The 27812-nt window shown below is 43.7% G+C and overlaps 2 protein-coding genes across 18 annotated transcripts in view; one reads left to right on the top strand and one right to left on the bottom strand.

Annotated features, from left to right (window-relative positions):
- CDH23 (cadherin related 23) overlaps positions 1–27812 on the bottom strand; it is an 846530-nt gene that overhangs the window by 120770 nt on the left and 697948 nt on the right. For all 16 annotated transcript variants that reach the window (XM_053312564.1, XM_053312546.1, XM_053312548.1 and 13 more), the window contains 3 exons: positions 10506–10727; positions 10260–10379; positions 3592–3772 (listed from right to left, as the gene is read on the bottom strand). In XM_053312564.1, coding sequence (XP_053168539.1) covers positions 3592–3772; positions 10260–10379; positions 10506–10727 — 523 coding nt within the window. The remainder of the gene's footprint in view (positions 1–3591; positions 3773–10259; positions 10380–10505; positions 10728–27812) is intronic.
- VSIR (V-set immunoregulatory receptor) overlaps positions 17644–27812 on the top strand; it is a 30879-nt gene continuing 20710 nt past the window's right edge. The window contains exons 1-2 of one of the 2 annotated variants that reach the window (XM_053312566.1): positions 17644–17876; positions 27053–27502. In XM_053312566.1, coding sequence (XP_053168541.1) covers positions 17783–17876; positions 27053–27502 — 544 coding nt within the window. In that variant the 5' untranslated portion in view covers positions 17644–17782. The remainder of the gene's footprint in view (positions 17877–27052; positions 27503–27812) is intronic. The other variant, XM_053312565.1, reaches the window with a different exon arrangement.

The raw sequence follows: 27812 nt of genomic DNA on the forward strand, positions 1-27812 counted from the left end.
GAAAAAATAAAAATAATTTTCAAAAATTCATTAAAAATCGTACGAGTGTCCAACTGCTTTGGGGTTTGGGTGACAGGTACCCCTGGGTGCCAGCTACCATCCTACCAATTTTTGGGCATCCAAACTGATCCAAACTGATCCAAACCGGTTTGGATCCAAACCGAACCAGGGGGTGGTTCGAACAAAACCAAAACTGAACCACCCCCTCCTGGTTCGGACCCGGTTCGGATCCGAACCGAACTGGGTGAACCGGTTTTGTGCACATCCCTAGTTAGAGGGAACACTGGCCCTGGGTACTTAAGAGAATGCCTTCTTCACTACCACCCATTGAGATCATCTGGAGATGTACGTCTACAGTTGCCACCGGCTCGTCTGGTGGGACAAGCCTTCTCTGTTGCTGCCCCGAGGCTTTGGAACACACTTCTTGCTGAAATAAGAGCCTCCCCATCTCTTACAACTTTTAATACAGCAGCCAAGAAACATTTGTTCACCCAGGCTTTTAATTAGATGTTGTTTTAATTGTGTTTTTAATAGTTTTAATATTTTAAATTATAATTGTTATAATGTTTTAATCTTTTTATCTGTTTTTATTGTTTTGATGTAAACCACCCAGAGAACTTGTGTTTTGGGCAGTATATACATGCGTTAAATAAAATAATAATTAATAAATAAAGTGTATGTCCAGCAAAGTGTGTCAGTCCTAAGATTGCTTGGGATAGACCCATAGTTATCATGTCCACTATGAATCTTGAGCCACCCAGGACAAATTGGTCTCAAAGTGAAGTCCCCCTAAGCCTGGGAGACTCCAACATCATGCATGGAGTGGAGAGGGTGGACAGAGTGAAATTTTTCTCCCTCTCTTACAACACTAGAACCAGGAGTCTCACCATGAAACTGTCAGGAAATTTAGGACTGACAAGAGGAAGCACTTTTTCATGCAGTGCATAATTAATCTATGGAATTCTTTGCCATGGGATGTGGTGAAGGCCCCCAGCTTGGATGGCTTTAAAAGGGGCTTAGACAAATTCATGAAGGACAGTTCTATCAATGGCTAATGGTATGGTGGCTGTGGGCCACCTCCAGCCTCAGAGGCATGATGCCTCTCAATACCAGCTGCAGGGGAGCAACAGCAGGAGAGAGGGCTTGTACATACCTCTTGCCTGTGGGCTCCCAGAGGCATCTGGTGGGCCACTGTGTGAAAGAGGTGACTGATTTGTGACTGATTTGACTGATTTGGCAGGGCTGTTCTTATATTTTTATGTTCTTATGTAAGCCCAAGACCAAGTCCATCAGCTCATTTACAGACTCCATTGGGCAGCAGGGTGATCAGTACACCAACAGAAGACCCAGTCTATCCTTGGTCCTTAAGTACACACATTTACTTAAGTACACACATTTGATATGGTCAGACACTTCCAGGGATCCTGGACCTGGTAAGGGATATGTTATTCTTATAGACTATAGCCACTCCACTTCCCCGGCCATGTCCTCTCACCTGCTCCTCAACAGAGTACCCTGGCAGGAGAGGACATGGTTTGCTGTGAAGCAGGGCAGGTCTTCACATTAGGCACTATGAAGCAAAAAACACAAGCAGGGCAGGTCAAGGGTAGCCAGGCTTTGCCTGGGGTGCCAAAACTTCTTGGGCTGGCCCTGGCAACATCCAGATTAAGTTAGTCATGACTGTCCCATTGAATTAGTGGATTTTAAGTTAGTCATGACTAATCTGTCTAATTGATTTCAATGGTGCTTTGTCATGACTAACTAGTATGGATGCTGTATTTATCTATATTTGCTTAAGAGCATAATTGATTTCTACAATTTTTTATACTTAAAAGTTTTTAAACAGTCACTGCATAAGGCAGTCTTTCATCCCTTCCAAAGGAATTCTGATAGCTCTTCTAAAATTTTGAGGCGGGTGTGTGTTTTAATGGAATGAACTTGTCAAGCCTCTTATAGTATAGCAAATGCAACAGATTTGCAACGTTTCCTTGTGTGACGGATACTGCTTGTAACAGGATTTCCTGATTTAGACACTTCAATTTCTCAGAAAGAGGCGCCTGAGGAGAGTTTTGAAATGTGCCATTCTCTTTCCTGAGACATTTCTGCCTTTATTCACATGCTTTCCCTCTCACTGAAGGAAGGTTTATACATTAAGAATAACTTATCTCCTTGTATTCATACAGAATATCTGACTTTGCTTTCGAGAAGGATACTTTGACCAGAATGAGCAAAGCTAGTCGAACTGGTGTAGTTTAAGAGCCAAACACTAAAAGTGATGCTGAAAGGGTTGTGTTTGCTTTCTTCTTCTCTTTTTAAACAAAGAAGTTGTGGGGTGGGGGGATGATTCAGATTGGAAAAGAGATATGCATGGGGGAGGTTAACCTTTCTTTTTAACTTTCCCCCACTTCCAACACAAACTGCTCTCCCCCCCACTGCTGCTATTGTCAACAATAGCTGTTTCCCTCAGGGCAATAGGATTTTTGAGGGGGCAGGGGGGATTTTTCATGAGGACTATGGTGAAGGGAGAAAGAGTTAAACTCCTCACCCTCCCATGCTGCAGCCCCAAGCTTGATCAGGACTCCACCCCACCAGGATAACATGTAAAACATGTATTTTTATTAAATCATTTTTGTGTTAAAAACACAAAACAGACAGAGCAAAAGGGGAAAACCCCATCCTTGTACTATATGGGGAAGTTTCAAAAGCAGGGAAATGAGAAGTGACATCATTTTTTACTTTCCAAATCTGCAGAAACCTACCCCCTTCCTTTGCCTATATAGCAATAAAATGCATGGGATTAGGGAGCTAGCACAGAAGTCTAGCTTGCAGCCAGCTAGCTATATACCTCCAGAAGGTATACTGCATAATTAAAGGGAAAGAAAAAAAGGTTTGTCTGAGTGAGAGTGTGTGTGTGTGTGCGCGCGCGTGCGTGCGTCTGTTTGTCTGTCTGTCTCTGTCTTTGCAAGCCTTGAACATCATTACAAGATTCTTATTGCCAGTCGTCTGAAGCCCTGAATTGGAATACTTTTTAGGGGATGGGAAAACACTGCAACATTTTGTTAATGGTTTCCACTTGTAGTTCCTGTGAATAATTTCCATAGGATTTCTGATTTCAAAGTTTTTCTCATTCATCCTCCCAGTACTGTGAAGTAATTTGGACACCCATTGTACTGATAGGTAACTGAGCAGAAGGCTATTGATTTGTTCAAACCCACTCAATAAATTAATGTTAAAGCAGGAATTTGAACACACATCTCTGTGGTTCAAGTGGAAATTCCAAAATGGAGGATAAGAACCGTATTCAGTTCAGTTCAGTTCAGTTCAATTTTATTATCTTCTGCTTGAGATACAGGCAGAAGAAACTGTCCTTGTTTCTCAATCAGAAAACCAAAGCTTGAGAAGATTGTTGTTTGCTTAGAGCAGTAAGTAGGTGAATGAAGTAAAATAGAATTTTGACTCCTGGGCTTGGCTTATAGTAGTGGGACAACTATCCCTTCTCATCATGTGCACACTAAAGTTTTTTTTTTTAGATTGGCTGAGAATTGTACACAGGATTTTTCTTCCCCTTTATCATTCTCTTCCATTACTTACCAAGGGGATCTCCTGCTGTGATGCTGTATTCCACTTGTCCACTGGGCCCTGAGTCCCCATCATGGGCTAGAAAAGTCCACACCCTTGGACCTGGCTGTCCTTCTGTGATGTCAAAGGGCCCCTCATAAGAACGTGGGAATGTTGGCTGATTGTCGTTGATATCATTCAAATTTACTAACACCTGAGATTAACATTAAATGCAGAAAAGAGTTCTCAAATTCTTGAAGGACAGTGGGAACTTATGTAAGTTTTGTCTGGGAAAGAATCAGTTTGGGGAGAATCTACAACACTAAGTAAAGACAGGAAATTCCTACCAAGACACTATATTACTACTACTACTACTACTACTACTACTACTGCCACCACTACTACTTTAAACAGAAAGTAAAAGAACCATAATAATGTGATGATTCCCTGTCACTGAAGGGCTCACAATCTTTTAAAAAAGACACAATGTGGACACCAGCAAAACTGTAGGGTTACTGTACTGCGGCATCAGAAAACCAGTTGCTCTCCCACTGCTAACCATAAGAGAATCATCACTTTGAAAGGTGTCTCTTTGGCCAGTTAGCAGCATCCTTCACATGACTGCCAGCTTCATTTTTGTTTTATTTCAGTTATTTAATTATTATTATTTCAGTTATTTAATATCTTCCTATTTCATGTTTCAGCAAGCACAAAACATCTCGGTCCCTTGCATTCAAAAAGTATTAAGGACGGGGGGTGGGGGCTTTTGTTATTTGACATGCAGTTCTAAGCATGTTTAAGAAATAGCTCTGCTGAGTTTAATGGGTCATTCTCCCAGATACTTATTTATTTATTTAGGAATATATACCCTGCCTATATCTAAGGAACTTGAGATGGCTAGCAAAATTTAAAGTAGAACAAAATACAACAAAAAGTACAAAAGATACAATAAAACAATACAAACAGTGGCTGACATACTACACAAAGAAATGCAGGCAGTTGCAGCGACTGGGCTGCCAGATCTGCTTGAAGAAATCTATTAACAATATGACAGTTCGAGTGCCTGAAGCTGTTGCCAGTGCCAGACAATCCGTAGACATGAGCAAGAACTCTTAAATATGGCTTATAGGCTGTCGTGTCATGTTGAACAAACACTGCTGATAGTGTTACAGACCAGGGCAGTTTTGCTCCATCATAAAGTTGTGCAAACACAGTTGCACAACTTTACAATGGAGCATAAATGCCCTGGTCCACACCACCATCAGTTGTGTTCACATAGATATTGCAACGTGGATGTTGCTCCAACTGCTTGTGTTTTGTTACACACTTTATATCAGCTAGTAAACCAGAATACTTTTTAAAGGATTTCAGCAGTGGTAGGAGTTTGCACAGCCTAGCAAAATAACTGAAATTGAAAATTCAGTATTCCAGTTTAACCAGTAATCTGGCTGTTGTTATAGTTATATTTCTTAACATGTTAAAGCTGTGTGAGAGTTTGCCTGAGCACAGGGGTGTAGCAAGGTTGGAGTGGGTACAGAGACAAGATTTTAAAATGACCCCCCGCTCACTGAAGCAAAGTAAAGAAATCTTAAATGAGGCTGAATAGGGGTAACAAAAAGCATAGTAAAATTTACATGTGTGTGTGCCACAATAGAACATCATACTGATTTTTTTTTTAAGGTTTTGTAAATTGTGGATGATGCAAGTCATTTAATGGTACTAGAGAAAGACATGTTGTTCTGGTAGCTTCAGTTCTTAATACTCACATCAATTTTGGAGGACGAATACAACTGAAGGAAGCCCGGGCGGGTGCGCAGCTAGGGGAGTCAGTCATGTGACTTGCCTCGGGGGGGGCCAAGGCAGTGGGCCCCCAGATAACTGTCTCCCCTTCCCCTATTATAGTTATGCCCCTGCCTGAGCATTTATAGCAACAATCACACAGACCCAGGCCATATGATCCCATTCAAATAGTGGTGCTAGTGCATTCTGGGAATTCTGTATCACTAACTCCCTGGCATTTTTTATGTTGAGCTACAGCTGTAGTCAGTTTAATCCAGGAAGCAACCATGGAGAACAAGTTAGGGCTTAATTTGTGCCTAGGATCAGCTCTAGAACTTGTTTTGAGGGGCAAGACTCACTCTTGAGCATATGAGTAAATAATAGGGATGTGCATTTTGTTCCGGATACAAAACGTTTTGTGTACAAAACAGGCCATTTCGGCTGTTTTGTAGCCAAAACAAAACACCCAATGCTCAAAACAGAAAATTTTGTAGCCAAAACAAAACGTCCCTGTTTCGGATACAAAACGTTTTGTTGTTTCGGCTGTTTTGGAACTCCATTTTGCAATCGCAAAAAGTCTTTCTCCTTCAGTCTCCATTTTGAGTTTTGACATCTGTTTGAATTTCCAGCCCTTCCAGCCCTCAGATTGGCCAGCGAAAGCATTAGCTGATCTGCTGGCAATTGCCTCCTTATTCCTTTTAAGCAAATTTAAGGGTAAATTTTACCCTCACTGGCTAGTGGGGCAGTGTGCATTTACCCTCATTGGCCAGTGGGGCAGTGTGCATTTTATTGTTGTTGTTTCACACTGTTGTGTGTATGTGGATGTGCATGACCTTTGGAAATCTGCCTGATTTTCTTCCAAAGCTCTGCTGTTGTTGATGTGTGATGTTGATGTTATTTGGGGTGGATTTGGGGCAGAAAGGAGGCTTTGGGGGCAGAAGAGTGGTTCAGGTGGTAGTGCCCCAATGGGTGCCTGCTGCCATCCAGATTCCAAAGGAATTAGGGAAAGGGCTTATTTTTAAAGAATTTTTGAAGTTGACATGTCTTTGGGGCAGAAAGGGGGCCTGAGGGGCAAAACAGTGGGTTGGGTGGCAGTGCCCCAAGGGGTGCCTGCCACAACCCAGATTCCAAAGCAATAAGGCAAAGGGCTGATTTCTTAGGAATTGTTGAAGTTTATGCTTCTTTAAGGTTTTCTCCCCCTAGGGAATAATGGAGGTTTCAGCAGATCCATAACTCCACCTGGGTGGCACTGGGGTGGCCGGGAGCGAGTGGTGGTGTAGTGCACATAGGGTGCCAACCACCCCCATATGTTGCTAACCCATGGAGTGCTGAGTTCTGTTGTTTCCAAGGTGTTGTTTCTGAGGTGTAGATTCTCTGGTAGCATATGAGATTTTCAGTGACAAACCATGAATCCACTCTCATATGCTACCAGAGAATCTGAATCAAAACTCAAAACATTTCAGAAATAACAGAATCCAGTACCCCATGGGTTAGCAACCCATGGGGGTGGTTGGACACCCTGGTGCCCCCCAAGTGTAGTTATGGGGCAGGAATTATGAAGGTCCATCATTCTCTATGGGGAAGAACTTTACAGATGCGTAAACTCCATTACATCTTTAAAAATCAGCCCTCTGCCCAATTCCTTTGAAATAATTCTGGCAGCTTCCTTGCCCCCACTGGGCACTACCACCAACCCTACTCTGCTCTGGGCCACCCCTTTCCTTCCAGCATGAAGCTATACTTTTGCTGAAACCTCCATTCTTCCCTATGGGAAAAACCCTATACTTCAAAAATTCACCAAAAATCAGCACTTTGCCCAATTCCTCTGAAACTTGGGTGGTAGTTTCCACCCATCGGGCACTACTACCCCAACCCACTAGTTTTTCCCCAAGGCCATTTTTTAAAATCCAAAATGTTTCGGATTGGGATTTTGCAATTTCAAACAAAGAACAAAATAGGGGTGTTTCGGATTGGCTGATTTCGAACAAAGAACAAAATGGGGGTGTTTCGGATTCGGGCCAAAAACAAAACAGAAAAAACAAACAAAATGCACATCCCTAGTAAATAACAAAAAGAGAGTGGCTGATATAGGAACATAGGAACATAGGAAACTGCCAAATACTGAGTCAGACCATTGGTCTATCTAGCTCAGTATTGTCTTCACAGACTGGCAGCGGCTTCTCCAAGGTTGCAGGCAGGAATCTCTCTCAGCCCTATCTTGGAGAAGCCAGGGAGGAAACTTGAAACCTTCTGCTCTTCCCAGAGCGGCTTCGTCTCCCATTCAGATGCAACCAGGGCAGACCCTGCTTAGCTTGCTACCACAAGACCAGCTCTCCTCTCCAATATACTGCACAATGATACATCAGCCTAGTAAGGTTGCACATACACAAGTGGCAAACTGCAAAAATTGGGCAAATGATATCTCAAAAAGTAGGTTCCATTATTTTCAATGGGCCTACTATTGTGTAATGACATTTTTGTCATTTGCATGCATGTAACATTGCTAGGCTGACCTGCCATTGCACAGTATGTCAGCCAGTGTATCTGAGTAGCTTTCCCTCAGCACTGAGTAACCACAGCCAGCTCCACATTATTGATTAGATAATTGATAAGAAAAGACTTCCAAGTCAAAGAATGTGACTTCCTGGTAGACATGGCACACAATCCATACTAAGACCCATTGAAATAAATAGGACATGTGTAACTTAAGTCTAATTAATTGCAATGGGACTTAGTCATGACGAACTTAGTCTTCTGCTCAAGATCTTCTATACCATTTTTGTTTAGAAATTAATCATGGAAGAACCCTCATATTTACAAATCCTAAGCCCCAAATCCACTAAAATAAATTACGTTTCCAGCCAACAAGACTTTTAGTTTGACAATGTGACTACAGTGTGTCCTATTGGCTGGCTATTTCATCCAATTTTTCAAGCTGCCCTGCCATTAATCTAGTCTGTGCCAAGTTACTTTTAGTTCCATCTAGGTCCTGGGTCTAGGGGTTAGAAAGCGTCCAAAGTAAGCCTCTCTATCTGCATGCAGACTGTCACCATCATGTGTTGTGAGAAGAAATGACACAGCGTTGCAGAAGGTTGCAACCCAAATGCAGTGTAGAGTCACATAATATATATGCACCACACCCTTTGATGAGAAACCATCTATCCAACCAAAGTGGCAAAACAACTGTGGTTAGCATTTCCGTGTTACTGTAATCCAGGCTTGCGATGACACTCATAACAAAGTATGTTCCTATCTAGCTCTCTCTCTGTGCAATATGACAGCAGATAGCAGCAAACTGTCAACAGTCTCTAGCAAAGCTAAAAAGAAGACTTCATTAAAGAAAACTTTTAAAGAGACTGTCATTACTTGACAATTGAGAACTTGTTCATAAGTGTACTGGCAGTCTCTACAAACAATGACCTTCTTAAGTTAGAAAAACCATCATTCAGTCCCTGCATCCAAAATAGCAGCTGTTCTGTTATATTTTACATCTGTCACATTGAGGCCATTCAATATGTGACAGCAGTTAAAGATGGAGCAATTGCAGACGCAGTTCATCAGATGTAATGTTCAGCATGCTACTACAAGCTTGTCTTTTTGGACATTTGCAGAGCTGTGATGAAACACATGCAATTTTCATAGTAAGTGCCTGCACATTAACAACAGCCACACAAAGAAATTTAAAATGGTCTCCCTTGTGGTGGTCATGATGCATAAACTGGCCCTACATGCACTGCAATAAAATGGGAAGATGAGGCAGGCAGCACTTGCTTATCTTATTAGTCTAAGAACAAGCAGATTTGAAAAAGAAAAATAACACCCTGACCTCATTACATTGGCTGATAAGATGTGCAGCATATTGTGGGAAGTTCTGCATCGCCCACACTGATGCAAGAAGTTTTTCACACCCGGCTTTTAGTTTGCATCTCCTCCGGAATGGAGGGGATGCATTCACATATCAGTGAAATTTATCCCAAAGTCCGTGCAAGCTATTAGGGAGCACTTCACACACAATTCGAGTTTGTCATAGGGCATTAGAGTGTAGCCTGATTTATATCCAGGGTAAAAAAATAAATCACTTTTTGTGTCATTGCTTTTGGGCAACTATGAACTCGCAAGAAAGCTTAGCAGAAAACCCACAGTAAAGCCTGCTGTCTGGGAAAGCTCCTGGCATCTAAAACAATGCCAGAACTGTTGTACACTAATACATAAAGTTGCATGATAGTGCTTGCACAATTTATTTATTTTATTTATTTAACATATTTTTATACCACCTAAATCTTGCATCTGTTTGTAGCAATGCTACAGCCATTATTTTCAACAGCCCTAGCATCGTTTTAGATGCCCACAACAGTGTGGGTGGTGCAGAACCACCCATGGTATGCTGTGCATCATGTCAGCCATTAATTTTCAGATACAGGCAAAAGGAGAAAAGGGCTTCAGGAAACTGGACTAAGTCCATTGATTCTCAAGGCTGACATGCAACACAAGGAGTGGGCTCCACAATTTACCATACTGCACTGATTTTCAGGTTTTTGGCTGGCATCTTGTCTCCTGGCCAAATCAAGTTACTCCTTGAGAATGAATAAGGGAGAAGCACGTTCTTCCCATGGAAACTATCAAAGAAAATTTGTTTCATTTTGAGAAGCACTGATACAGGATTTATTTTGAGTTGCTTTGATTATTCAGTGGCAATGGTAGAATACATAAGGCTACAGTATTTGTCATTTATTGGGAGAGTAGGGACTTTGCTGCATCTACATCATAGAATGGGATCACATTAATTTCAATAATAGTTGCTTTTTTAAAAAAATGTGGAGGGATATGCTTGTGAGAAAGATGGTGGCAAATAGCAGAGGGAAGTACTTTTGAAGGGGTGCTTGCAGTTCACAGATTCCATTCCTTTTTCCAGTGATACGTACCGTTGTGGTGGATGTGAGACGGCGTGAAGGGACTGGACATTGGTCCGCAGCCATGACTATCAGTGTATAACGCCCATGGCTGATTTCATAGTCCAGCTCCTTGACTGTACGGATTTGTCCCTAAAATGAGAGACCAAAAAACACAGAGGTAATTTTGAGCAATGAAGTCAGGCCTCATGGCATTTGAGTTGTGGGACGCAGTATGGTAGTGCAAAGTGAAGCAGTCGTGTGGAGTAATTTACTAACCGTCATGCTGTTTATGTGAAAAGTGTCCATGATGTTCCCCTCTGTGATGGCATATGTAACGGTACCATTTGGCCCTTCATCCAGGTCCACAGCATTGATGGTGATGAGGATGGCATTGAGGGTACCTGGGCCCTCATCCAGTGTGACCTCATACTGCTGCTGCTGGAAGACTGGGGCATTATCGTTCTCATCCAGGATGGTTACATACACAGTGGTAGTAGCCTGTGGGCAGATATTGATAGATTTAGAACCATGAGGGCAAAACAAAAATAAAAAACAGAGATCTGACATGCATTTCAGGCTACTTAAATTCATTTAGATGGGGTTGCACTCCCCATGAAGGACCAGTTTGCAGTTTGGGGGTGCTCACTGATCCAGCACTGCTAGAGGCTCAAGTGGCCTCTGTGGCTCAGAACATCTTTTATCATCTTCAGCTGATATGCCAACTGCGACCTTACCTGGATAGAGAACAGGGGCGGAGCTATAATTGGGCGAATGGGTTCAAAGAACTTGGGCCGTGCCCAATCGGGAGCCGCCATTCGTGGCCCTGACACGCCCCCCACGTCTGATGTCAGACAAGGGGGTGGTAGTTTAGCTCCTGAGTGGGGGCCGCGTGGCCCCTTTGGGAGCTAAACAAAGGCTGGCGCTGCGTTTGCAGTGCAGGAAGAGTCGCTCCTGGCTGGCACTGCAAACGCAGTGCCAGCCTAACTAGCTCCTGAAGGGGCCGCATGGCCCCTTCAGGAGCTAAGACTGGTGCTGCGTTCGCAACGCAGCCCAGAAGCGGCTCAGGGAAGAGCTGCTCCTGGGCTGTGCTGCGAACGCAGCACCAGCCTTCGTCTAACTGCCGAAGGGGCCATGCAGCCCCTTCGGCAGTTAAGCTGCTTCTCCCGAATGGAGCCTCAAGGCTCCGTTCGGGAGCCAGACCACACACACACCCCGCGTCTGACATCAGACGTGGGGGCGTGGCTATCCCCTGCATCTGATGTCAGACGCAGTGGGCGGGGCTATTGGGGCAGCCGCACACGGGCCACAGGTAGATAGAGATAGAGATAGTGGCCACAGTTACTCATAGAGATAGAGATAGAGATAGTGGCCACAGTTACTCATAGATAGAGATAGAGATAGTGGCCACAGTTACTCATACTCTGGTAAACTCTTGCTTAGATTACTGCAATGCATTGTATGTTGGACTGCCTTTGAAAACAGTCCAGAAATTGCAGCTGGTACAAAATAGGACTGCAAGATTATTAAACCATTAGCCTGGGCTAACTGATCATGTGTCAGTGCCATGCAGCTCCATGTAGCATCCACACACCAGCAGCCTCCCGGCCAATGTTGAAACACTCCCCATAATGCACTGCACACTTTTGTGGTGCATTATGGGAGTTCTGAAGGCCCCCAAACCTCCCTGCTGCCAGCATAAGAACATAAGAACAGCCTTGTTAGACCAGGCCCAAAGCCTATCAAGTCCAGCATCCTGTTTCACATTCACACAGTGGCCCACCAGATGCCTCTGGGCAGCCCACAGGCAAGAGGTGAGGGCATGCCTTATCTCCTGCTGTTGTTCCCCTGCAGAAGTTGGCAATCATCTGGGCAGCCAATCCATCTACCCAGCAACGAGGAGAGGATTGCCTGTGGGGGTGCCAGTTCCGGCCCGGCCGCCTGCGGAGGCCAGGCGGCGGCGGGCCTGGTCGCAGAGGCACCCATTGAGTCAAGTTGCCCATGGGAGGCTGGGGTGGGAGGGAACCAGTAGGCGGGACTTCCCTGTTCACCACCCGTGAGGAAGAACGGCGGCGGTGGGGCCCTTTTTGGCCACCCGCCACCCTAAGGAGGGCTGCAGCGGAGGTAAAGTACTCAGTGCGGGGAGGGGAGGGCAAGAGAGAGGGGGGGAGGAGAGGGGGAGGTCAAGAGAGTGGGGCAGGGGGAGAAAGGGCAAGAGAGTGTGGGGCAGGGGGAGGGCAAGAGAGAGTGGGGCAGGAGGGGGAGGGAGGGAGGGCAAGATAATTGGGTGGGAGGGGGAGGGCGGGCAACAGAGAGTGGGGTGAGAGAAAGGGGGAGGTGGCAAGAGAGTAGGGAGGGAAGGGGAGGGGGGCTGGAGGGAGGGGGGAACAGCCAGCCCGAAAGAGTGGACAGAAGCTCCACTAGTCAGCTAGTATGCTAGTAGGTCAGCTAGTATGTTTTTATTTGAGGTTTAAGTCTGTGTTGTGAGCCATCCAGAGAACAATTTGTTATGGGGCAGCCAACAAATAAAGTATATTTATTATTAGTCTAAGTATTTCTGTGTAATGCTTGTCATACAGAGCAAAACAAAGGGAAAGGGACCCACCTGTGACTGAGACAAAAATGTATTAAAAGTATTAAAAGTAAGCAGAGCAACAGGCATCCAGCTCTAAGGCTGGTCCCAAAGAGAGCAGTTGTCAGTGTCATCCAAGAGGCATATTCAAGGAAAGAGATCAACTAAACCTCTTAATCAGGAACACTAAGAAAGCAAATGAGGTTGGCCATAATTGACATTATGTTGCCAGTGCCCCTGAGAGGCACCTAGGTAGGTAAGACAGTACTTTTAATTAATTAAGTCAACTTCTTCTGAAAACATGAAGTCTCTTCTACCACTTGAAGGGAAGAAACTGTTTCAGCACAGTGTAATACACCTGAGAAATGAAGGTACAATGGTATATTAAAATAGTGGACAAAACCTGAATGAAACATTGTATCCAGATGAGTGATTGAAATATAAAAAGGTCCCTTATCCCTTATTAATTTTCACCAGAACATGCAAAATGACACTTTGCTAAGCAGGGTCATCTTGGTTTGCATTTGGATGGGATACTACATGTGAGCACTGAAAGATATTCCCCTTAGGGAATGGGACTGCAGCTCAGTGGAGGAGCATCTGCATGTTTGCATACAGAAGGTCCCAGGTTCACTCCCTGGCTTCTCCACGTAGGGGTGACTTCTACAGGAAAACTTGGAGAGCCAGTCAGCGTAGACCATGTTGAGCTACATGGACCAATGATCTGACTTGTTAGAAGGCAGCTTCCTATGTCCTGCTTATCTCTCTGTGTGTAATTGTTATACAAATGCATTTGTAGATGAGTGCTTGTAAGCTGAAGAGTGGCCTATTTAGCCTTACCAAAAGTATGTAGGCATAAGAAGCAATAACAATTAAAACATGATGTGTCCTGTATTCTGATAGTATGTTGATCAAATAGAACAGTGAAACAAGGTGCCTGTTCACATGCAGTTGTGAAGAAAAGGGAATTGCCACTGGCAAAGTGTTTTGCCACACTGCAGCACAGTTATGTCATGTGACAAAACTACAGTTGCCAAAACCTCCCGTTCTTACAATTCTTCAGTTAACTTCAACTTTTGTTGCTACTTGGTGAGATGGATGCAGAGGAGCATCAGGCAGCTTCTGCTATAAATACATGTACACATTTGTATTAGGGGGTGTGTGTGTGTATTAGATAAGAAAATTGTTTATGAAGACTGAAAACTGATCTTTGCTGCGCCCATTGGCGAGAGCAAGGGCATCTCCTGAAAGTTTTTCACACCCGGCTTTTAGTTTGTATCTTCTCAGGAACGGAGGGTGTGCATTCACATATCCACCAAATTTGCCCCGAAGTCCCTGTGAGCTATCGGGGAGCCCTTCACACACAATTTGGGTTTTTCACTGCACATTAGAGTGTAGCTCAATTTATATACGGGGTTAAAAAAATCCACTTTTTTCATCAATTTTTTTCGAATTCATGGTAAAGCCTTAAACTAAACCCGTGGTGAAGCCTGCTGTCTGGGAAAGGTACTGTACAATTTGAACAGCAAACAAACATGGATACATTCCAGACATACCAGCCACCCCAGCAGACAAACGATTAAGGAGTTTGGTACTTCTTGTTATGGAACAGCTTGCTGTGCAGGAGAATGTTATTTCTTATTTATGTGGAGACGAATGCAAAAATTCTCTATGGAAGAAGGGTTATACGCACTTGATGTAGGAGATCATGAGTGAATCTACAAACTGTTAAAGAAACTTTAAACAGGTGCAGGGAGTTCCAAATTGAATAGGGGAAGGGGTGCTTAACTCTTTTCTCCCATTCCATTTCCCCAATCTAAATGCCCCTGAAGCTGCTATCACAGGGAGAAAAATACAAACAAAAATGAGAACACACGTTTCTGTTCTCTCAAATAGGCTCAAAAGTCTATTTTGACTATTTTCAATAAACAGGGTTTTATAAATGTAATTCTTCTGTAACACAGAGATATGCAAAGAGGGCATGATTTCTATTGTCACAGTGAGATAAAAGCCACTCTTACTGAATACCCTGCTATGCCACCCTTAAAGGAAAATGAGCAGGCACTGGCAACTGTTCCATTAGGATATTAAGTCCATGCAACTCAACCAATACACCATCCCTCCCCACCAAGAAAACAAACAGAATAGAGGATGGATTCAACATAGCAGAGTTAGGCTGAATTATTCAGATTGCATGTGTAAGAATATTAGCCCATGAGACCTAGGAGTATGTCACATTGTATGTCCACATACAATATCAAATCAATTGGCCACTCTCTGTTCTTGCACATCATGTTTTAGATGGAGCCTCTGTTCCCTTTGAAAGTAATTGTGCAACATCCTGTGGTTGCAGCACTGTCTGGCAAGACAATGAACATCCTTGTCAAGTTTCTCTTGAAATCTCCTCTATGTGAACGTGAGTCTCTTTTCCCTTTGTACTCCCTCTTTTGGTCTACACCATTTTCAGAGAAATTATTTTATCTTTTACTTTAATATTGCTTGGTTGAAACCAAAGAGTATATTTTAAATATGATTAAGATAGTAAATACCAAATACTACATAAATGCTTAGTAAACAAAAAGATCGACAGGTAGCCACATCCACCTTTTCTTCTACTCCAAAGTCATTTTGTGTACAATGCAACAAACAAATGCCCACATAGTTTCCCTTCAGACTGTGCAGCCTGCCGTTCCCCATATATGCCATCATGGGCTAGTTGGGAATCTGTGTGTATGGGTGCTGTGCACACGGCAGTTCTCAAGTGCCAGGCAAACAAAACTAATTTACCTCTATATTTCATCCCCATCCTCCATCTTGAAATAAAACATAGCTACTAAGAGCTGTGGTTCAACCACCTTTTCATTCTGCCTGATGAGAAAGTTCTCTTGAACTTTACATATTTATTATACTAATAACTGTTGGTGCAATAAGAAATACAGGACCATAACTACCACTTCGGGCTATTACAGGCCACTTACCTGAATCTTTAACTTTCATTAAAAACAAGAAGTTCTGGTAAGAACTAATCTACCTACTTTCCTTTCACTAAAATCTTAATTGATAACTACCATCTTCACAAGTTACTCACTTGTGCCTCAAAAGTTCACACGTCCGCCAAATTGAATTGGGGTGGATGACATTATCACAAACTATGCTATTAGATGTAAGATATTTCCCTTAGGGGATGGAGAAACTCTGGGAAGAGCATCTAGGTTCTTAGTTCCCTCCCTGGCATCTCCAAGATATGGTTGAGAGACATTCCTGCCTGCAACCTTGGAGAAGCCGCTGCCAGTCTGTGTAGACAATACTAAGCAAGATGGACCTATGGTCTGACTCAGTATATGGCAGCTTCCTATGTTCTTATATTGTCCCTATGTCACTATGTGTCCCTACAACCGTACCAAATTTGGTCCAAATCAGGCAGTTCACAAGTTAGCCCATTTCCCGCTCAAAAGAATTGAGGTGGATGACATCATCACAAACTATGCCGTTGAGGTGTCAAAATGTATCACTACAACTGTATCACATTTGTTTCAAATCAGTTAGGTGGTTCACAAGTTAGCCCACTAGCACCTCAAACATTCACATATCTACCATCTTGAGCTGGGGTGGATTATATCATCACAAACTAAGCTACTGAAGTGCCCCTATGTGTCCCTACAACTGTACCAAACTTGGTTCAAATTGGTCCAGGCATTGCAAAGTTGATAGGGATGGACACACACACAGACAGAGCTGGATGATCTCATAACCTTACTTTCCTTAAGGAAAGTAGACTGGCGGGGGGAGATACTAGTTTCTAATCTGCATACCTTTTGAAATATACAGTAAAATTTGCAGGCAACATTGACTCAATTGCTTACTAATAGATAAATCTGTTTCTGGCTTCAAGAATGATAGTTCCAAGATGGCAGTCAATGAGAGCAAAGGATAGCTGACAGGAATTTGGCAATTTAAAAGAATACCGTATTGAAAATTTTACTTTTTAAATTAATTCAATTTGTTTAATAAAATAAATAATTCACATACTTTTCATTGAAACATGCTGGGCTACTTGCAGTTGTTTTGGTGTTTCACATTGACTTATAAAGCTTTGTCTGATACCATTAGGCTCTCCCTCCATTAAGAAATTTCTAGCAAGAGGCCTGAAGATCTATCCCTCTGAATTGGATATTCTTGGGTAGTAAAAGGGCAAGAGCACTCTGTTTCAAACAACTTCAGATATTAGGTTGTTACATGTGTACAGATGTTTGTACATATGTACACATTTTTGTGTGAATGATGGTGCATGCACTCATTTCAAAAGCTAATCTGTACACACTGCCTTAACTGCAGTGTACAGATAGGAAGTGTATTGCTGAACGTGAACATAATGTCTGAATAACTGTATATGTATACAAACACGTATGTGCACACACTGTGTACAGATTGTACCTGGGTTGAGCATAATTTTGGAATTGGGCTAAAATTGCCTCCTAGTACGAGAGGTGGCTGTCTTAAGCCTTATTCAGACTTTACATTGCAAGTGCACGTTGTGTCCGTACACATGTGCATGTTTTTGTGTAAAAGGAAGTGTGCGATTGTAATGCATTGAACATTGTGTGAAAAAACTATACATGCGGATAGATCTGAAGATGTGTACACAGATTGTGTGTGTGGTGTTCCTCGTGTCTGAATGACACACATCTAAGGAACTGGCCAAGCCAGTCAACTCTTCTTTTCCTTCCCAGCTCTGGGTAGAAATGCCTGCCTGGCGTCTCTTCCACTTGTCAAATGTGTGGGGCAAGCGCAAAGTCTCTCTTGCTCTCCTCAGACCTCTTGGGGGTGCTCTCCGCTCGTTCTGCCAAACGTGCACTGTACTCTCACCATCAGCGTCGGCGAAATTTCCTGTGAGTTTAAGCAACTCCCTTCGCTCCTTGTGCCTGCCCAGCTCAGGGTGTCGCCTCACGAAATTTAACGGACACACATAGGAGTGAACGGACGCATGGAGTTTTACCTCAGGGACGGCAGCATGGCTCACGCAGGGAAGAGGTGGCTGCTCCTCATCCAGCTAACGCTTGCCTTGGCGCCCTATAAAGGTAAGGACGAGCTTGGCTGTCCCCCGTCCACCCCCGCCCCCCGCTTTCCTGTCTCGCCCCTGAGACGAGCAGGGCTCGGGTTCGCCCCCGTCCATTTGCACTCGCCTTGGGCGTCTTCAACGCAACCACACCGTCAAAAAGCCCCTACGGGGTGGGAAGCATTTACTTCTCCAGACCAGAGCCTCGTCGTCGCCCCCAGTCTTCGCAACTTGAGAGGCCTGGCGGAGCAAGTCCCGAGAAAGCTTCGTGAGGAGAAGTGAGGCTGTTGATGCGGGGTGGGGAGAGTAAGGTGGGAGTAAAGAAGTGAGCTTTCGAGTTGGTGTGCAAATCCTCTTTCCCAGGAAGTATCTTGTTCTCCCCTGCCTTTCCCCACCAACACCTCCAGTTAAATGGAAGCAGAAACCACTTGGACTCGCCTCCCTGCAGCCACCCACACGAGGAGATAAGCAGGGCTGGTTTGACTTATTTGAGCTATAGCCAGGGGTAGCTCCAGAAGGGGCAATCGCCCCCTCAAGTAGTTTGCTCCCCACCTGCCCCCCCCTATTATGTTTCAGAAATCTAATATGTGGGATATAGCACATAAATGCACGTTGCCCTTTCTGTGACCCTCCTCCATTTTCCCCCTGGTGCTGCCTCTGGGTATATCCTCAGCACATTTGCTTGAGAGGAATGAAGCCTTTTCATCAGGACATATAGAGGGGTTTGTTTGCATTCCAGGAGGAGCATCTTTGCAGTCCACAGAGCCGCCTGCTCTGCTGTCACTAGTCCTGGGCAATGTGTGGGGACTTGTCTGCAATATGCCATGGAGAAGCATCTCGTTTGCTATGCCTATGGCGCCGACACACCTGTTTGTGTCCCAGCTTTCATCAAAGGGATCGTGCCTCTCTGGCTTTAAAGTTGATCAGTAATGATATCTGCATGGTTATTTGTGGGGGCGGGGGGGGGGCGGGGGGGCTACAGTTGTTAGCTACAGGCCAACTTTCAGGCCTTCACTTGGTGCCTTGGTACCCTCGGGTGACCTTGCCACAAAGCCACTACTCTCAAACATGAAGCCTCAAGGGCTTTTTGCTGAACACAGAGGAAAAGGGCTTTTTGTTGTTTTGTAATTGGATTTCCTGCCGTTTGCCAAGAGAAGCTGAGATAACTCAAAATTAAGTCACTGATGTCTAGCAAATAGTGTTTTAAAGAGGGAGAAGCAGAGGTGGAATGATAGGAACAGCTGAGCAATGTAACATACACTCTCTCCTCCCCTTTGCACAAACTGACAAAATATTAAATAATCAGTAAACTTGCCACTTGAATTGTGAAGAGCTGTCAAAATTGCCCCTAAAATAGTACATTCTGATGAATGATATTAGGCTTGGATCTGGGGAAGTGTGTACCTATCTGCTTAGCTACAAATTCACTACATGGCCTTGGACAAATAACTGTCTTTCAAATTAAGGTCTGCATATACAAAATGAAAATATTAATCTTCTGCTTCTATGGGTTATTGGGAAGTTGAATAAGATTAATACTGTAAAGAACATATGAAAAGGGCTGTAGCACTGATTGATAAATAACACTATATGATTCTAAATGTTTGTTTAAAATACATGCATGTAGAATAGTTATTTTTCACATGTTCTGGCTCTTTGTTCCTGATGGTCACTGATGCTTTAACAAGGGCATGATGGAAAAAAATGGTTTTAAAAAGCATGAAGAAATTATTTGCTACACAGTTTCTCTACTTTAAATTAGCAAGGCAAATAAATCATCCACATTATGTATCACATACACATTATGTATCATAATTGTGATTTGATACACAAATATAATATATAATATATGGAATATATAACTGTCTGGAAGAGCCCCTGGCAAAGAGAGTTCTGAGTGCTCAACAAGGCTATCCAGCAGCAGGCTAAAAGGAAGTACTTATTACACTTACAAAAGGAAGTAGTTCATTTTCAGAACAGTGTTTGAAGGGAGGTATGCTCACTGGTGGATGGCTGTGCAAAGCACAGAAGGGTGGGGCTAGGAATGTGGAGGTGTGGGCACATTGACCCCAAACTAAGCAAGATGCCTCTGAATACCAGTTAGGGGAGCAACAGTAGGAGAGAGGGCACACCTTCATCTCTTGCCTTTGGGCTTCTGAGAGGCATCTGGTGGGCCACTGTGGGAAACAGGACTAGATGGGCTTGGACCTGATCCAGCAAGACTGTTCTTATGTACTTATTTCCCTCAAGTGGCCTGGTCATGACAAGTCCTATAGATGAGTTGCAAGTCTTCATACAGTTTAGCTAGAGGCACTCTTATCCCTGGACTTCCGGGCTGATGTCTAGGGCCTCCACACACCCTGGGCCCCCCAAAATCCTTTCCAGTCTGTCTCGGGTGGTGTGGACATGTTAAAAATGTGTTTTAAATACTCTGGGGGTGGGGGGGGGCCTCCAAACACCTTTAGGCCCAGGCTCCAAAATGACCTAGGTGCACCTCTGAGTTTAGCATTAGAGAAGGAGCAACACAAATTATTTAGGAAAAAAATAACCTCAACAAAAGAAGTTTTGAAGATACCAGTTGGTTGCATAAAAGGGATTCCAGCCCTAATTTTGGCTTTTAATAAAATCTTCCCAAGAGAGAAAAATAAAATTATGGCGAAATCTGACAACAGCAGCACATTTAACAATCATTCTAGGCTCAAGCATTAGATTATATTGCAAGTACATCTATTTGGTGATCACTTTTTTGGAAGGCTAAGCAGCTACTTATGTCCCTCTACTAACTGGCAAGAAATCTCAGTAACAAGCAAAGTCTGCTCTCTCTCTGGAGCTTTTGAATATAACTGGAGTAATTCTTCCTGAGAACTTACCATATTTGTGTCTTAGAACTGAAGCAAGCTGATAGGTAACCAGTGAGTACTGAGCATGAATCAGGATGCAGTATGGACTGTGGAGACTGGTTGCATAGGCCCAGAGGTGCTCTTACCCCTGGACTTCCAGGCTGAAATCCAAGGCCTCCAACAGCCCCTGGGACCCCCCCCCTTTAGTCTGTCCCGGGTGGTTTGGTCACTCAGCCGAGCATGATGATGCTTAATTTTCAGGGTAGGGGAAGCCTCCAGAGGCCTTTAGGTCCAGGCTCCAAAATTACCTTGGTGCACCTCTGCACAGGCCTTTGGGAAAAGGCCACAGCAGTGAGAATGAAGAGTGTATCATGCTATCAGGTTAACAAGTCTTTGTATTCTCAGTCCAAACAATTCTTTTCAGAAACTTCATTAAGGTCATGGAGCTCCTGTATCTGTAAAGGCTTCCTCTTTCCCTTTAATGGACTGGACAGTTCCAACCAAACAAGGGCATGTCCATACAGAGTTGCTGCTTCACCATGTGAATGAGGAGATCTGCTTGTGTAGGAATTCAAATAAAATTTAACTCTGGCCTGGAAGCCTAAAAGCTCCAGATGAAAAGTAAGCATAAATAGAAGGGTTTAATACAACTCCTGTTCTGCATTGTCCATTGGATTGAAAGCTTTTGAAACATAAATTGCAATCTATATTATTAATTCTCCAAGATGGGCCATGGGCCATGCATGGGGACATGGTAGAAAGGAGGCGATTGGCTGACAGAGTTTGCAAGCAAAAGCACCTGATTGGGCAGTGGGGATTCCCTATGCAGATAAGGAGGAGGAGCCTGTGATGGTTATGGTCAGTTGGAATGCAACTGTTACTGGTTGAAGATGTTCTTGATTGTAGAGGAGAGGAATCTATCTATATATAAAAGGATAGCAGGCAGGGGTCTACAAAAAGATGTGTCGTGAGGGAGGGAGGAGCCCCTTCAGGAGAAGGAGGATGCCGTTGTGTGAATTAAATGAGGAAACAAGATGAACAAAATCTGTTAACTCAGGGAGGGAGGGAGGGAGGGAGGGAGGGAGGGGAAAAACATGAAGGGAGGGGGAAGAAAGAGTAGGGAAAAGCGAGTGGAGGAGAGAGAAAGAGAAAAAGAAGGGAGGGGGAAAGAGAGACAGAAGGAAAGGCAAGCGACGGGCCCGGGCCTGTCAGCAGTCTGAGGGGAATGAGCGGCCATGGCAGCACTAGTAGCAAGGAAGGGTCCAGTCAGCCACTGCTGCTGTTTGGGGCTACCGAGGCCATTGTCAGAGGGAGGCAGGCAGGCAAGGGATGGGCCTGGGACTGTCAGCGGCCTGAAGGGAACAAGCGGCCATGGTGGTGGCAGTAGCGAGGAACGGCCCAGGCAATCACTGCTGCTGCTCCTGGGGGGAGGAGCAGGAGCAGGGCTCGGGTGGGGAGGTCTCTGAGGATAGGGGGCTGCAGCTTGGCCAATAGGCGGCAGCGAGCGGGCGGGCTGCAGGGGGGAGCAAATGAGTCAGCGGGCTGTGGGTGGGAGTGGGCAGCGGGGAGAGCGAGCGGGCAACGAGGGGAGCGAGCGGGCAGGCTGTGGGGGGAGCGAGCGAGCAGGCAGGCTGTGGGGGGAGTGAGCGAGCGGGCAGGGTGTGGGGGGAGCGAGCGAGTGGGTGAGCTGCCAGGGGGAGCGGGGGAGCAGGTGAGCTGCGGGGGGAGCTAGTGGGTGGGCTGTGGGGGGAGCGTGTGAGCAGGCGGGCTGTGGGGGGGGAGTGAGCGAGCGAGAGTGCTGTGGGGGGGGGGAGTGAGTGAGCGAGAGCGCTGCAGGGGGATGCCACAGGCTCAGTGGACAACTGCACAGATGCTCTGTGCCGGGTCAGCTAGTTGTTTTAAAAACATGATGATGCCATTAAAAACACACTAAATTTTGTTTGAGGCCTTGGGCAAGTCAATCCTTCCTCTGATCCACCTCACAAAGTGTAAAGCACCTTGCTATTTGAAATCACATCAGAAATTCATCATCACCACTATCATTATCATCATAAGCTGGCAAAATGAGTGGGTCTTTTCCAGTTTGAGGGCAAGGAGAACTATACATGAAAGACAAAGCTAGCCTGAAAAATGTCTAGGATCCCAGAAAAGTACTCTGAACAAATATAAAAACAAATATTTTTGCTATTCAAGAGGTGAATCCACATGATGTAAGCCTAGCCACACAGTGGCTGTGAAGATGCTTCTAGTGATCCATGTAAACATCCCGCAGTTGCTGCACAATGGTGAACCTACATGGGTGAGCCTTCCCGGTCTCCTCTATCACCCTGCAATGGGAGACCAGTATAACAGTGTGCAGCTGCTGTATTTACTTAAACACATTATTGATAGTTGTTTTGCTTGCTGATGTTTGTTTTGCTTACAGATATTTACATAATCTGACATTTAGTTTTAATTAAATCTCAGGAAGTAAAATCACACTTTGTTTTGAAGCTCCCTGAGATATTGTATAATTCCTGTTGCACTGGGTGTATTTGAGGAGACGGGGATGCTTGGAGGGAGGCAGGGTATGGCTAGAAACACAGCAAAGCCATACGTACCCCTCATTTGCTGGTTAATGTTCAGTGAATTGTTACTGATTTTAGATCCAGACATGGGGGCGATATTTGCACTATGTCAGAATTATGCCAGTCTGGCAATAAATGCTGGCATAATTACAAGTGACCCAACTTGCATGGAAGATGCTTCACTTAAATAGCTTCCCATGTGCTTTGACTCCCACACCTTTTGGATCTCAGTGGCATCCAGAGTGCGCTCGAGTTCACAGTCTGCATATCCCTATGACTTCATCCTGTACTTGTTTCCTGCCCATTCATACTGTGGGCACCAGTAATTACAGTGCCAAGGTGGGGCATACTGTTTGCATGCTAAAAACAAATTAAATAAGTTCACTGACATGATGCACAGTGTAATGGAGCTGTAATGTTGTGCCTTGGGATTGCTGCAGAAACATAAGGCAGCCTTGATGCTGTAGAGAATGGGTGGTTGCACAAGCAGCACTACTGTCGTTTCTCCCATTCACGACAATGGGAGAAACTGTGGTAGCACTGTTTGATCAACTGCCCATTCTCTGCAGCTTTGGGGTTGCCTTATGAATCTACTGCAGCCCCCGGGGCACAGTGTCAAGCTCTGGAATGCTGCACATCATGATAACCTTTATATGTTTCTAGCACTTCCAGCTGAGGATGAGAGGTTGCTATCTGGGCATTCCCTATAGGTGTGAAGATCTGCTTTCTGCGTAATAGAAACTTTCATATTTTGATGTAAACATTTTCATACATCTTAAGCTTTGAGAATGGAAGAGGGAGGAGGAAAACTGCTCTCTGAATGCAAAATTTTGGAAGACAAGGCATTTGTCTGCTGTAGCAAAAAAAAAAAAAGGGTCTGCAGCACCTTACAGACTACCACATTTTTTTGCGATTTGAGTTTTTCAGGCAAAGTTCAACTTACTTACAAACAACTTTTAATGCAATATTTAGATGCAACTAAAAGAGCAAGCCTGAACTTCTAGTGTAAAGTTCATAATCTCTTTTCATCTGTCAAGTCTTGGCAGGCATAGATCCTTGGTATGTGTTTGTTTGACTTGTTTGTTTTAGTGTTTCAATGCCAGGAAGGCCATCTGGGATCACCCCAGCTGGGAATCTTTGCAAAGAAGGAAAGAAGCGGGGTGGGGGGAGCACAAAGGTTCTCTGGGTGTCCCGGGGGTGGGGGAGGGAAAGCATATGTCAAAGACTGTTTTCAGTTCTTTTATGTGTATATCTATATATGAATTAGCCGCAGATATTATTTAACTCAACCAGTTTTCCCATAATGGCATTCTTACTGGCACTTGTGGTTTTGTTGGGGCCAGATATTCTCTGTTGAACAACTGCAACAGGGATAACCAACCATACCATATTAGGGCTCCTGTCACAATCAGTCAAACCCAGGCAGAGCTGTGCTAGCCTCAGTAGGGTTGATCCTGGCACTCCCATTCCTGGCACTCCTCCGCTGGGTAGCCCAAGTTTGAAACCCAGGCTAAATGTGATATAGGAGGGTGCCTCCTACCTCACTGCCCAGGTGTACATGAGTTCAATCTGCTGGCAGCTCCTTTTGGGCTGCTGGCAGCCATCAAGATCATAATGCCGGGGGCGGGAGAGGAGTGACCCAGCAGCAGGAAGTTCCCCAATGCACCATGCTCCTCACAAGGTGCATTGTGGGATTCCTGGCAGCTGGGCATCCTTCTCCCTGGCTCTGGATTGCCGTGTGGGGGAAAGGTAGGTAGGCTCCTGCCTTTTCCCCAGCCCCTAAGGTCATGTGAATGACCTTATTATGTTAAAGAAACAAACTGAGCAATTATGTCACAGTGCTACAGAGATCTGAAAATCTGCATCCCTCAAAATACCCTAATTTATACAACTATTAGTTTCAGGAGCCTTAATGTTGAAAGGCTGGCCATCCAACATATATTTAGCAACCCTTAGAATCCAATTTCAAATGTTCTTTCCATGGTATTAGTTTCTAATGTGTTTATGATAAAAACCAAGCTTAAAGAACATTAGGTCCATCTTATCTAGAAGCTATGATCATCTTCATCTATTTCATGGTTGATTACAGAAAAAAATAAACTTCAAGTTAAAACAAAGGTATATCTAACATAGAAAAACAGGATGTTGCTGCAGTTAAAAAGAACATCTTGTGGTGTTAATACTAGACTACTTCTATTTAAAAAGCTGAAAAAATTTAACTAGCTTTGCATTATTGACAATTTTTTTATTAAAATCTCCAAAGCAAACAAGAGTACCATTGCTTAAAAAAAACACCAAACACAGTGGTCATATAAGGAATGAACCAAATTTTATTCAGCTGTATGAAAGGATGAGGTATAAATGTGTAATTCTAGTTAGTAGTGAGAATTCTAAAGCATTGCTCTTCGTGCCACAGTAACCTTTTTTGGCCACGAGAGGCATGATGAGATGTTAACAGGTCTGCCTTGGTCAGTTAAGAGTCCATTAGAATTGTTCAGTTGTTGTTGAAGGCTAGTGATTGTTTGGGTATGTTGTTCAATATATCTCCCTTCGTGTGTGATGTTTTAGTTTCTTAATAAATCCTTATTGGTTTTTTGAACTACTCAGCTGAATGTCTCCAGATAATCTTTAAAGATTCTTTTGGGCTAAACCTATTTATCACCAGAGCATACTCTGCTGTGTGAGGATTTTAATGTTCCTCACACTCCTCAACAATTCTAAGGCTCACTCTCTTAATGTATGCCATCAGGGCTTCTCTATATTGACCCGAGTGCAGCTTTCATTCTGACTGTCCACATATAGGACTGATCTCTGACTGCTTTTTTGTTTTCAGCTTAGCTTGAAAAAATGAACAAATGAGCTATTCTAAATCTACATATATTTAAATCAGTCGACATGGAAATATATATATATATGTTACCCTATTTTATCTTCCTGTAGGGATTGACAACCTTTCCAAACAACTCTGATACCACACCTTAATTTCATCTGGGAACAGTACAGTTATTCAGGTTATGTGCATGTGTTTGTTTATCATGATTCACAGCATCTTAACTCTGCAGATGAAGGTTTCTTCTTTAAGAAATCTGAGCCACAGCAGTTTCTGCATACCATTTAAAAATGAAAAACATTTTTAGTCTTGTGCGAACAAAAAGTTCTTAGCAATCTGGTCTCTAGGGGTGGGTGGAGCCATGAACAACTGCAGGTTTATTGCCATTGTTTATGTGGGAAATAATCAAAAGCTAGACATAAATTCCAACAAGCTGGTCTAGAAATATGCATGTTCTAAATTTCCTCAACTGGAAGTGGTTCATCCTCTCCCAAATATTCAGTCCCACTGATGCTGCTGATGTGCCACCCCCCATCCCCCGCTGCCCATCTCCACTTGGAGCATATTTAATAAGCCTAATTGATTTCATGAGCCTTACATGCTTGGAATTATGTACATAACTTCAACACATGGGATAAAAAATACATTGGGTTCTAAGCTCCTGAGTGAAGATTTTCAAGATATTACTGACTATCAAGAAAAACATTCTGTGATCAGTCTAAGGTAAAACTGGATATTAAGAGAACATGAAGCAAGACTTTAATGAAGCCAGTATTCAGATGCTAGGAGGGACTCAGCTTCACCATGATGCTTTGCTATGTGATCCTATGAGTCTTTTATACCTCAGTTTGCTCTCTTGTAAAACAAGAATAATAATGCTACTCTCTGCTTGATATATTGTACCAATGAAGTTGTGTCATTTATAAATATTTATCTGACATTCTGTTTTTTCCTCACATAGCACAGTCAACCACCTTCAAAATCACTGCTCCTTACTCACTCTATGTCTGCCCTGAAGGTCAAAATGTTACCTTGACTTGCAAGTTCAGTGGATCCATTGCTGTTCAGCATGATAGTATTTCCAGCATTTGGTATGTTAGCCATCAGGGTGACCAAAGCTGTTCTCAGAAAAAGCATATCCGCAACTTCGCAGAAAGACAGTTGCATTATGAACAAGAGAAGCACCATGGGCTTCCTAGTAGTAACTCCACAGCCAAGAAAAACTTTCATGGGCAACAAACCAACCATCATGGGGTCAAGCACTCAACAGATAAACACGGGATATTCTATATTACCATAGCAAATCTTACTCTACAGGACAGTGGGAACTACTGCTGCTATGCAGTAGAGCACAACAAGGCACATTTGCGGCAACAAGCTCATAGCTTCATGGAACTCCATATACAGAAAGGTAAGTACCCAGAGCAGATGTATCTAAAATTATATAGCCTTTTTACTCTAGCATAGTTCTCTAGTATTAAGCTGACAAATCTAGATTACGTGAACTAGACTAAAAATCAGGAACTATATATTATAACTGGGAGAAAGGGAAAGTTTAAAATTAGAGCTGAGCCAAAGGAGGGGCACTTTTCATCTTTTTATTTCCCCCAGTGGTGAAAAATGCCTTCTTTTTCATGGTTTTTTTTAGGGCAAGAATTTATTTTGAATGGGTGAAACTATTTACTCATTCAGAGTGAAGAACACGCTGGTTCAGGAAGCAT

This window comes from Hemicordylus capensis, chromosome 3 (assembly GCF_027244095.1).
Source record: "Hemicordylus capensis ecotype Gifberg chromosome 3, rHemCap1.1.pri, whole genome shotgun sequence".
NCBI lineage: Eukaryota > Metazoa > Chordata > Lepidosauria > Squamata > Cordylidae > Hemicordylus > Hemicordylus capensis.